We start from the raw sequence: 12,293 nt of genomic DNA on the forward strand, positions 1-12,293 counted from the left end.
AACGCAACATTCGTGACCATCCCAGAGCAAAGATGTAGTATTTTCGCGCTCAGTGGTAGAATACAAGTGTACGTTTCATGACTGCCAAGGTATGTTAAGCTCTGGAGTATATCCTAAAAGCTGGAGAAAATGAGATTTATAGTCAACAGAGAGCCCAGCGATTTTGCTTACTATGGGAGCCAATCAATTAGCTACTGACAACTTTTGCTCGAGCTCTGCCAAAATATAGTGATATTGCAAAAACAGCTGAGACACGGCCATATTCTATTTTGAATAAACTGGTTAGTATGGATTACAAAAACACTGTTGTATATCATATTTGTTACTTGCAAATTCGTTATATTCTGCCAATACAGTAGTGAACTGGTTGTGCATTCGAGTAATTCGATCGACATCTTGATTCAGATCTGATTCAACAGCCGATAGCTGAGGTTGTAGCCTGGGCAGTTCTAATCATTGGATATATAGTTGATGAAATGGATTGATGGTACAGATTGGCAGCTGTGGTTATATCTACAAATGACTGTCGCCTTGGTTTAAAATATAAAACATTTACTTACCACTTAGTGAAGGTATATCAATCAAGTTTTTAAGACTGTCGATTGCACTGAGATGATCTGCCATTTCAGTAAGATCGGCATCAGCAGCCAATACCATTTCTTTCAAAGTCGAATTTGATATATTTCGAGGCAATGTTCCAGGCATCAGCTGTCGAGTAGTGAACAGCGGCTCCATAGAATCATCTAGCAATAGTATTACATTAAAATGCTTTACCACTAGTGGTGCATGAAAATACCCAGATACACATACATAGCTGGATAAATGAAGCAAGAGAGAGTTGTTTCTGTAGTTCCTTTTTCAGGTTGCTCTGAGCATCCTTCAATCCGCCAACAATGGTTGCTGATGGGTTGTCTGCTGGCACTCGGACACTGGCATCTAGTGTGGTTGGAGACACAATGAGTTCCAATATATTCAGTCGATCACTGATACTATCTATAAGTGTGTTGATGCTATCTGTTGATTCCGTCATTCTGATATGGATGCTGTTTGTAATGGCAAGTGTTGAAAGAAACTTTGGTTGATGATTGTATCCAACAGTCTATATACCATCATGTCTATTCGACTTGATCACTTGGAACGAGTGTCGATATTCATCAGCTCGATATATTCCAGATCTGACTTGACACTTGGTAATCCATGCATTTAAGCTTTCACTCTTGTCAGTTCGCATTTACAATATTTGTAATAATCACCTCGTACAACTGTATGACTTGACTGTACTTGCAATCAATTCACAGGCCATCAAAAGTCGATAGTACAGACTGGTATTCAACCATTGTGTGTTGCTTGATAGCGATCAACTCCAAACATATTGTGTGTTGTGAAAAACTCAAAAAACATCAACGAGTATGTTATGCGTTGCAGAGGTTTATATCAAATCGACATGTTGATGCTATCATGTCAAAGTTTTGATTAAGCGAGTACAAGAATATTTCAATATCTGGAATGTGCTCAACTAACTTTGCATTGATACACGCTATAGAAAACTAACAATACTGTCACCATCGAGATGGGTCAGAACAAAACTTGAGTTTGTTGTAGATTGAATGAGTGATATTGATGCACTGTATGGAATTTTACAGTCAATCGTTGGTCCAATTCAAAACTATTTTGACTAAAATCAAAACATTAAAATCGAAATTTGTTTGCCTTTGTTATCACATTCAAAATGACCTCGAATGAGGATATTAAACGTCAAATTGCTCTGCTTTCTGGTAAATGTTTTATAATTACATATGCTCTCAAGTATATGTATATTTAGATTGCCTTGATTCATATTAGCTGGCATGGCCAGACAGTGTTGGGCTTGAGCTGCTCAGTTTTCCCTTTACACATTATTATTTATCAATAGCACATCTTAATGCGATGCAAGTTCATTAATTATATATTCAATTACTATTGAACAGGAGCAATACAAATTCATAAAGAACAGCTCTCATTACATTCAAAACCTAGCCATCAACACCAGAAACCATTCCAGAAAAGAAACACCACTTGGGTTCGAGATAAGAAAGCATCTTGTTTGCCAGCCTCGTCGAATCAGCAGCAATCCTATTCTTTTGTCAAAACGACTCCGTATGCAATGAGCGCTACTTCTAAACCTACAGGTTTTGTACAATCACAACATCAAAAACTCGTCAACCTTCGAGTCATCCCGGATCAATCTATAGCTCAGACCTCAAGTAATATCACACTACAATCTGGTCAATTCTCTCAAGACAATACAAATACAGACGTTGGATTGGACCAACCATCAACAACTTGCTACACTCGACACAACAATTCACTCATTCGTTTGGATCATGCACAATCTTTTAAAAATAGTATGTGGCTGATTAGAGTTTTAACCATCATGTGTTGATTTCGTCTTTGTGGCAGTTGATGTTGAATTCAAGTGTTTATTTTTTGGGCTGGGTATATTTCTGCGACACTTCAATAGACTCTGTAAATTACTCCAAACGAAAGTTGGCCGATACGAGTTTTAATCCAAGGTATTTGACATGGATTGGTTGTACTGATAAACTGGCTTGATTTAGGTTACGTTATTTATTTGACGCAATACCATTTTTTGTTTAACCAATGCAATCTATTTCAAACGATATGTATAGGAAAGCACCAAGTATGAGTAAAAACAAGAAACTTCTTGTAAGGGATGGCATGCTATATCGCTCAAATAGTCGCACATTAATCTCTGCTGCTTTACTTACGAGCGACAGCAAATCGGATGGCTCTATTCATAGCGATTGGAAGCGTAATACAACAAACATGTCTTATAGCAATCCTGTCGGCAATGCGTATGAAAACAATAGACATTCATATATCAAACCTAATGGATTTGGGCTTCATAAATCAAAAACTCTGAGAAGAGTAAATATCAATGGCACAGAATTTATGACTGACCTTTCTGGACGCAAATTGATTCGTACCACAGGTATATCTTTGAATTTGTAAATGTGTGCCAAGTTTTGTGTATTTATATATTGTCTACAGTGTACTTGATTTGCAATATTGCATATATTTATTTCATAACTTGCGGATTTTTTACCATGATTTTCTAAACCATCTTGTTGGGTAGATGCTAATCAAGGCAGTATTAAATCAACACCAAGGAATGTATTGGTCAATGGTGTTCAGTTTGTACGCAGCAAACGAGGAAACTTGATTTTGGCAAAGACTATACAAAAGACCCGACAAGCATCGGGTGCATTATCTCTACAAAATAGAGTTTCCAGGCAAGTGTTTTGCTAGTATTCTTGTTTATTTTCAAACCTACACTTTGAGTGTTTACCTTTTGGATAAATTTGTCGGTAGTATAGTAACTTTATCATTTATTAGATCTAGTAAATTCAAATGGGAAAAGACACGTTGGAATTCTGCAAAAAAGAAGGGATATTGCCAGTTTTATCGATATGGTTCGTATATATATATTTAGTTTAATTTGTATCATCATAACTATAGTTATCATTTTGTAGATGGCGATTTCTACTGACCATCAATGACTAAATCCATTGGTACCAAAACACACTGATTTTACACTGGTTTGCATCTCATCAGGACGATGTGATAAAGGCGATGCATGTAGATTCATTCATGATCGTCGGCGAATAGCACTATGCTTTTCATTTCTTAAAACAAAGACCTGCAATGACATGCCAGACTGCAAACTGTCGCACGAACCTACAGATGCCACAACTCCCTTTTGTGTTCATTTTGAACGTGGAAGATGTTCTAATGAAGACTGCCATTATTTGCATGTCAAACTATCCCCTGGAGCTCATGTATGTGCAGACTTTGCCAAGCAAGGCTATTGTGAAAAAGGCAGTATGTGTTTGCAACGTCATATCTTTTTATGTCCTGATTACGAAAAAAATGGTGAGTGTCCACTTGGAGAAAAGTGTCGTCTTCCGCATCGGTCAAAAACCAAACCGACCCGGCCAGTTTCGTATAATGATGCTTCTCGCAATGGATCGAGTGCATTGCTCACTGAAGAGGATACAGATGAGGAGCTGCAACTACCACCTCGACCTGATTTTCGACAGCTACAGTTGGACATTCAAGATGTTTCATTTAACTCTAGAAATCATGACGAAAAGGAAAGTATGGATGATGAGGTAATGAAGGACGATGATTTTGACTCTGATGTTGACGATGATTCTGGTGAAAGTGATACCTTTGAATCTATAAGCAATCGACAGGATATCTACACTGTAGATATCTTATCAGATGAGGACTCGAGTCGTTATAGTATTGATCATGATGATGTTGATGATTAAAGTGTGATATATAAACCTGTGTGCGTCAGTATCTTGATAAATTCAAGGCTTGATCATTCATCTCAACGAGTTTGAGCACGATAATGCTCAGAATTGTCTAAGCCTAAAAACCTGCAACGCAAATAAAAGTTTATTGAATATGCAAGATGAATGGCATTATTGTAATAATAAATTTATTCCTAAAACCAGTCTTGATGCATTGCAACATTACGAGCTTGTGACATTTACTGTAGTCACTACATTGAATTTTTGATCACACCATGGCAGTCCGGGAAGGCAATTAAAATACTTGCACCATGTACAGTTATTGCTTCCATCGTAAAACGATTTGGTCATGACAACAAAAAAGACAATCAGCGCAGGCAAAGCAGCTACCATTAATGCAAACTTGCGTCTTTTATCCCATTTCCCAAAATAAATCTTGGGCATAAATAAAATTCCCAGACATATTCCAGTAATGAACCCGCCCACGTGCGCCAAATTATCAATGTACGGCAGCATACCAAGGAGAAGGGAAAATATAATATTGCCAACCATTTTTAACAGTTCGATCCAGGGACGTTTAATTAAACTCCAGTTTTGAATGAGATCTAATAACAGACAAGCCACCATGCCTAATACCAAAAAAGGTTATACAAGATAGGATTCCACAGTTTTGTAAATAGATTCATCACATCTGATGGCTTACCATACAAAGATCCAGATGCACCGACACTTGGAACCCGAACATCGCTTAAACTAGCGCCAAATACAAAACCGCCAACACCGGATCCAATATAAATCAAAGCCATTCGCCACCAACCCATATCTTTTTCCAGCTGCAAGCCAGTCTGTAACTGAAACGACATGTTAAACAAGATATGTACAATTCCACCATGGAGCATAATAGGAACAAAAAAACGAAACCACTGATCGGGATGACCAGATGGAAATCCGCCCCATTGGCATAGGTCTAATAAAGTACAGTATGTATTATTGTTGATCGAGCCGTAAATTCCTGCGGGACATGCTATTTGGAGATTAGGTGTGTCAAAGCCAGTTCCTTGCTTCATGCATGGGATGAATCTTGCACCCATGATCATAAGTGTCTATAGATGCCATGTCAAAAAACAATTTCGTTGATCAGCATATCAAAGAGTAGTTGAATAAAAATGTATCATCAAATGGTTGAAAATAGGTGAATTTAGCGATTCCATTGTCAGCGAGTTGAAGGTGGATAACAATGAAAATATTAAAACAAGATTCAATTATTTCTTGAAGACCAGTCAGACTTACACCAGATGTGGGACCAATCATGTAGTTGAATGGATTCGTAGCTATGGGCGACCCAGTTGTTTTCGCATTCAAAATAAACGACGCGACTACAGCTGCCACTTGACCAATAGTCATCAGCGTAAGAAAGTAGGGATAGTGAGTCTTGAGTTTGGACAACTGCTTTCTTACAAATGGGTCGTATAATGCAGGAGGTAGATTCTTTTGATTTGCTCCTCCCTTCTTTTTCCCATCCCGAGCAAGTGTGGCCGATTCTTGCTCGTCATAAACCTGGCCACTTCTTGACATGACCTGTGTTGGGTTCATGGGGATGGTCGCGCTTAAATCACTTATTGAAGGCTCACGAGAGGCCGGATTAGAGTAAAAGAGGTAGTCATTGCGGATGTCCAGCTCATAGACTGTTGCGAGTGAACCCTCTGCATGTTCAGTAGTTGATTGCTCGGCTTGTAATCGCTGTGCCATTCCAGGTTCTTGGTCAGTAATTGAGAATTTTTAAAACAACACTATGGCAATGATTAGCAATAAGCTCTCCGTTCTATTGGATAGGTAAAGCCTGTAGAAATTCAACCGCCAGTTATATAAGAAACCCAATTCGAGAATTCCGACTTACCCGCTGGTGTTGCAATACAAATAATGACTAGTACAGTAGGTATAAATAAAGATGTTGGAATTGGTGGAATTTATTTTACTAAGATTTCTCAAACAAACCAGTGACAAACTTATTCAAGGGTGGAAATCGTTCAGCTGTGTCAGCTACTAGCGTTGAAGCTTGGCTGTCCGCATATCACTTTAGAAAGTATATACTGTACTTTACAATTGGAAGTTACACCAGTTGATTCTGTGACTAGATTATCTAGCTTATATGTGGACAAATTAGCTGCCTATTCTACTCAGTAGACTACTTTGGTATCATGAAGCTGTTAAGAGGATGGGTTATTCTAAATAGACATCCTAAAGTCCTGTAGTAGAACAGAGGATCAGGAAAAGCTGTTTTATAAGTATAGGATTGGCATTCCATAAATACACGACTCGATCGCACTCTACACATGTAGACCATCTTAAATTAGCTAAATGGCAGTAGCACTCAGGAATACCTTGCAGCCAAATCTACACTCTTATGGTTTGCTCACTATGCAAATCAATATTATAGCTACCGCTTAATATACATTTCAGTTTGGCATGGATCAATGAGCGTGATTACATCTTTCAAACCATAGTGGTAGATGATCTTACAGAACTCAGTATCCAATTTATTGTTCAATTGCAAATTCTTTGAGAACATTGTGAAATCTGGAGGCATCCTCTTGATGAGCCAAACACAGCTAAAATGAACAAGTGGGTCATAGATGCAATATACTTGAAAGTCAGCAAAGGATAACAAGCGCATCTCGGCACACGAGAAGCATGGCAATGGCTAGACAACTTGCAATTGCAAATCCACTCACCTTTCCTGTATCATATACAGACAACGATCCATCAATGGATGCTAAACCAACATGTCTGCCTTCTTTGTCCCAGCCAAGCTTGTTGAGTGCCTTTTTATTGGGCACGACTTCTGTAGCAATTGGAACTTCCGAAATGGCCAAATTATACAAATCAAATCTGCCACTGCTATCAACGGATCCGAATATGGCGGGATGGGTAGGACACCAAGCAACATCGAATATATAGTCTTGAGCCTCGTCAAACGAATGGAGGCACGATATAGGACCAGAGGATTGCATCCCCACTCTAGAGGTCTATAATCGCAGGAATAAAAAAATTATATATTTGTATCGCCATACAGTTTGAATCAAACTCAGTATGCCGGCACATTTACCTGTGCTTTCCATAGCTTCACAGTCCAATCCACAGACGAGGTCAAAAATAAATCGCAAAACCCTGCATCCGTTTCTGATGGATGAAAATCTATTCCAGTAATCATGCCATTATGTCCGCTATATACAAACTGGGAATCAATGCCAGCCTTGCTATAAAATTCAAACACATAAATTGTGAATAAATCAAGTTTGCCAAATGACAATATAATGTAAAACGTCAAGCCATTGATACACACCTTCCAGCACGATCGTGACGATTGGATTGATATATGTTGCCTTCTTCTGTTCCTACCCAATAAGTTGTAAAGTCATTTTTGGAAAAGTCCATACAAGAAATCGCAACTTCGTCTGTTCGACTATTGCTGGGATGCGTCAACTCAATCAGATCCTTAAGCATAGTTAAAAATACAACGATTCAGTAGTGTTCATCAGTTACTAAATACAAGCTCAATTCATACCTGAGGATGAGCAAGCATATCCAATTGCCAAGTGCAGACCACACCGTCTGTAGATGCAGTAACAAGATTGTGTGCATTTTGTGTTCCAACGATCGAAAGTGAGTAAACCGGATGGGAGTGTCCGGGTGATGATAATGATGTCTTGAGAATGGGTGTACTCTTGGCTCTGGTGTCCCAAATGACAATCTGTCCAGAATAGGTTCCACCAACCACAAGATTATGGTGGAAAGGAGAGAATTTTGCAGTCATAACATCAGACTATTGTCAAGTGAATCAGGAAAATCTCGCAAATAGTTAGTCGACAATTAAACAAATGCAATATTTAAAATATGAAGCATTGTCCTATATATACCAAAGATAAATCAAACCTACCTGGGCTTGAAGTGAAAACTCTGGCCGACCAGCCATATGGAGATTCCACAGTAAAACCAGCCCATCAGGTTCGTTGATGTTGGCCGAGTTTTTATTGTAAGATCCCAGAAGCAGTTCAGGATAGTGTGTTGACCAATCCAAATCGGTAACAGATCTATTCTTTGTAAGTTTTTCATTGGAAAACACGCATTTTCGCTGAATCTCGGCGACTCCTTTTGATGGTCTGTCAAGTCATACTATGTGTTATTAATTGATCAACACGCAGTATTTCCATATTTAAATGTTGTTTACAAACTCACAGTTGATCTACAGTAGCAGTATAGTCTGAAAGAATGTCATAGTCTTCCGCAAGAGCACGCTCGATATATCTTGTAGATTGATCAAAAAAGTGCAGAAAGTCTTCAGATGTAATGATTGCAGCCTTTTCCTGCTCGGAAAGTTCTGGTATATGCATTTCTAGTACAAATTATTATGAAAAAATAATTGACCAAGTTAATACATTTTAAATGCCTATAAACATAGTGCTTGTAACAAAGTAAACAACTGAAACACTCACCAAGAGACTGTTTGGTTTCTTCTAAAATGGTCGGTTTATCTTGAAATTCGGAATGAGCAGTGTCCCTGGATACAGAACGAAGATCTCTGGTAGATACCTTTTGTACCAAGCTGGCTTCGGATGATTTTCGTCGAAGAGCCGTCTCTGAATTTTTTCGTTTAAGAGACTGGAGCTCGGATGGCTTACGCGACAATGTAGGTGATTCTGGCAAGGAAGTTTCCCAAAATGTTGAAAAAGTTTCATCTGTCTGTACTTCTTTACTATATGTCACTACTTCAGGCTGATAGATATCATTATAGATGGTGCAAGGATTGTTGGTAAATTATCTATACAAGAAACTTTGATATTAAAAACAGTCATGATTTACCGCAACATCAAGCAAAATGGGAGATTCTAATTCCTTTGATGCATTAGAATCGATCTGCAGGTCACTAAAACTGAACAAAATACAGCAATCAATCTAAAAAGAATACAAAGCAGAGCCAATTTTGATTGAATTAAACGTACTCTGTATCTAAGCTATTGGTGTTGGCAGGCATGCCCTCAATGAACTGGCTTGCAGATTCGAGTGCTTCTGCTGCAGGAGCAGTCGAGTTGGCAGGTATGCTGGGTTGAACTGTAGATAATGGATCTTTTGCAGTTTCGTCATTTTTAGTAGATTTGGCATCCGAGACGGAGAGATGAGTGATTGTGGCTATTGGTCCAATTAGCGACTCGACCAATTGATCAACCTCTTGACGAAGTGTTAAATGAGAAGTCTGTACATGATTCAAGCACATTAGTCATACTAAAAACACATGAATTCAGTTGTCTGGTCAAGAACATACAGCAGCAACATAAGATGTCTGTGATGCCACTTCCTGTCGTTGCAGTCGGGCTCTCTGCAACTCTTTGAGTCTTTCGGTTTTACGAGCAATCTCTAATCCAGCAATTCAAACAAGTCAGCACGACTGAATAGTAATATCATATCAACTGAATCGCTCACCCTGTCGCAGTCGAGAAGAATTGGCTGTATCTAATGGCATTGTCAAAGACTTGCAATTCCGAATTGATTGACAAACTTTGAAAATGAACAACTTTCCCTCGTTGCAACCTGCTCGTCCGTCTGCATCATCCAGTCATGTCAAGAGTGGTCTTTGGTAGGAAACTTTGGTTTTGAAACACTAATCCGACTAGTTTGGGATATTATTGGATATTGGTATTAACCGTCAAATTCCTGTCTGACTATCAATCTATCCCAACACAACTCCAGTTGGAAACATCAACTATGATTTATCAGAAACTCAAATCATCGATATCTTTAGAGAGGTCGGAACTGTAGTGTCCTTTCGTCTTGTTTTTGATAGAGAGACTAGCAAGCCAAAGGGTTACGGATTCTGCACATTTCAAGGTATGATCAACGTAATATTTAAACATTGATCATTGGTACAACCATCTACTTTGGACAAACATGCACTCCAACCGCATATTCTGGTTAAACGTCTTTTTTAGATCATGAAACTGCTGCCAGTGCTGTGCGTAATTTGAATAACTACGAGATCTCTGGTCGGCCACTTCGGGTTAATTTCGCTGATGCAGATAAAGAAGCAGGACCAGATGGACAACCCATTAACTGGTCTGAAGAAGATGCGGTACGCTAAATTTAATTATATATCTGTGATTACCTTATTGAGCGATATTTAACTAATGGAACATGTTTAAATTACTAGCGACGTGGAGTATCTTCTCCAGCTCCAGGCGTAGGTGCAACACCCCGTGTACTACAAGGTGTCAATTCCACAGAAGCAGTGTTACAGGCAGTTGGATCTTTTCAGGCTTCGCAGCTAACTGAGCTTCTTGGTCATTTAAAAGTATGTAAATACTCGAATGCATTCTATTGTTTAAAATCTATTGTGAATCAATTGGCTTATTTGGAATATTTGCAGTTGATGATCCAAACCAACCCAGAACAATGTCGAACACTATTAATAAGGAACCCACAGTTGGCATATGCAGTGTTTCAGGCACTAATATCACTGAATGCTGTAGACCAGCCCACCATGCAGGTAATATTTTACGCGAATATATGATGATTATTCCTGTACTAACTTTAAATACCTTGATACTGGATTGCCAACACATATCTAGAAAATCTTACAAACTCAAAGTGCACCTCCTGTTGTTCCTGTAGTAGCTGCTACTCCCATGATACAACCTATGGCTCAAACCCCAGCAGTGGCTCCAGCAGGAGCACCTTCCCAAGCACATTTGGGTAAGCCTTTGATTTTGGTAGGATAGAATGTCAGATCTAACCTTGACCCCTTTTTATTTAAAACTTAGCCAATTTGATCGAAGAGCAGCAAAAGGTAATGGTTATATATCAACTGTGTTTATTTGGACATGCACACTATTTATTATGAACAACCACTAAACTATTTATACATTTAAAACTATAAATCTTTCTGAAATACCCTACACTTGCGATTAATGAAATCTTTTATAGCAACTGCTGTTGCAAGTCCTCAATCTTACACCGGAACAAATCAGTGCACTTCCAGCGGATCAGCAACAACAGATTCTTGCATTGCGTGCTCAAGTATTAGGTGTGCAATAAACATTTTCTATACTCCACCCATTTATTCAGATACTTGAAGTTGTATTCATGTAAAATAGAATACTTGTAATCTTTTTTGGAATAGCCAATTGTTAAGCACTCTTGTGTTTTCCTATCGAGACTCTCAACTCATTCAAACACAGCGTTCATATGATGCACAATCAAAATGAGATTGTCCTCATTTGGTAGCCATACATTGTACAACTGTCAAGTTTATCCATTCCAATTCAGATTTGTAGTTTATGCTTACAAACTCTGCAAACTCATCTTTATATTCTAAAATCTCAGATACTTTGCGTTCTAGTTTAACAATTTCGGGAATGCAACTATACGTGCCAATCATCCAATGTTTGCAGAAAGAGGGTTGTATATTGAGCAAATATCAAGGATGTGTGATGTATTGAGATAGAAATATGGAAATTCATCCAGTTGTACAAGAATGAGCACAAGAAAAGAATCGGTCAATCTTTTCAAAAAGTTTAAATATCACAGTGCTGTCCAGTACATCTGGAATGAGCTATTATTTCATGAGACTGATGTTTACTATGCACTTTGACTCTTAGTGCTTCATTTTATGTGAACAGCAGATTTCTTGTATTTATACTTCAGATACCAACCACTATATGGCAGCATACAAATAAACGGTCCAGACCCCATTCTGCTTTTGAACTTTCGTCTGATTACTCGTACAATCGGAAATCTTGTCTGCCAATCTACCAGTCTGCATACTTCTACGATTCATGTCACTGGTTAACCTCTTAAATGTTCAGGTAATTTATCTTTGGAATATTCTTTTTTTATTTTTTACAATCCATTCTGTCCTATATTAGCATATGCATCTTGATAATAAAAACTTGTATTCAAGTCACTCATGTATATCACCTAATC

General features: G+C 38.3%; 5 protein-coding genes across 5 annotated transcripts; 2 read left to right on the forward strand and 3 right to left on the reverse strand.

Annotated features, from left to right (window-relative positions):
* Positions 1 to 183: 183 nt before the first annotated feature.
* Positions 184 to 1,030, reverse strand: BATDEDRAFT_21232 (uncharacterized protein; the record flags this gene model as incomplete). Its single annotated transcript, XM_006675169.1, has 4 exons — positions 184 to 264; positions 355 to 449; positions 561 to 743; positions 811 to 1,030. 4 exons carry the CDS (start codon positions 1,028 to 1,030, stop codon positions 184 to 186), a joined length of 579 nt encoding a protein of 192 aa, XP_006675232.1.
* A 1,652-nt stretch (positions 1,031 to 2,682) lies between these two features.
* Positions 2,683 to 4,483, forward strand: BATDEDRAFT_84497 (uncharacterized protein; the record flags this gene model as incomplete). Its single annotated transcript, XM_006675866.1, has 3 exons — positions 2,683 to 2,992; positions 3,137 to 3,262; positions 3,616 to 4,483. The coding sequence occupies 3 exons, from the start codon at positions 2,683 to 2,685 to the stop codon at positions 4,332 to 4,334; spliced, it is 1,155 nt and encodes a 384-aa protein (XP_006675929.1). The 3' UTR covers positions 4,335 to 4,483.
* Positions 4,484 to 4,604: 121 nt separating this feature from the next.
* On the reverse strand, positions 4,605 to 5,744 carry BATDEDRAFT_3368 (uncharacterized protein; the record flags this gene model as incomplete). The annotated part of the gene is made up of 3 exons (XM_006674838.1): positions 4,605 to 4,948; positions 5,023 to 5,422; positions 5,610 to 5,744. Coding segments are annotated over 3 exons (879 nt in total), but the record flags the coding sequence as incomplete, so codon positions are not given.
* Positions 5,745 to 6,970: 1,226 nt separating this feature from the next.
* On the reverse strand, positions 6,971 to 8,713 carry BATDEDRAFT_8508 (uncharacterized protein; the record flags this gene model as incomplete). The annotated part of the gene is made up of 6 exons (XM_006674950.1): positions 6,971 to 7,345; positions 7,447 to 7,554; positions 7,659 to 7,814; positions 7,885 to 8,142; positions 8,257 to 8,479; positions 8,556 to 8,713. Coding segments are annotated over 6 exons (1,278 nt in total), but the record flags the coding sequence as incomplete, so codon positions are not given.
* A 1,219-nt stretch (positions 8,714 to 9,932) lies between these two features.
* Positions 9,933 to 11,405, forward strand: BATDEDRAFT_85683 (uncharacterized protein; the record flags this gene model as incomplete). The annotated part of the gene is made up of 8 exons (XM_006675867.1): positions 9,933 to 9,951; positions 10,092 to 10,202; positions 10,304 to 10,443; positions 10,522 to 10,662; positions 10,738 to 10,857; positions 10,940 to 11,063; positions 11,132 to 11,157; positions 11,295 to 11,405. 8 exons carry the CDS (start codon positions 9,933 to 9,935, stop codon positions 11,403 to 11,405), a joined length of 792 nt encoding a protein of 263 aa, XP_006675930.1.
* Positions 11,406 to 12,293: the final 888 nt, after the last annotated feature.

The sequence above is a fragment of the Batrachochytrium dendrobatidis genome (genome assembly GCF_000203795.2).
Source record: "Batrachochytrium dendrobatidis JAM81 unplaced genomic scaffold BATDEscaffold_1, whole genome shotgun sequence".
Taxonomy (NCBI): domain Eukaryota; kingdom Fungi; phylum Chytridiomycota; class Chytridiomycetes; order Rhizophydiales; genus Batrachochytrium; species Batrachochytrium dendrobatidis.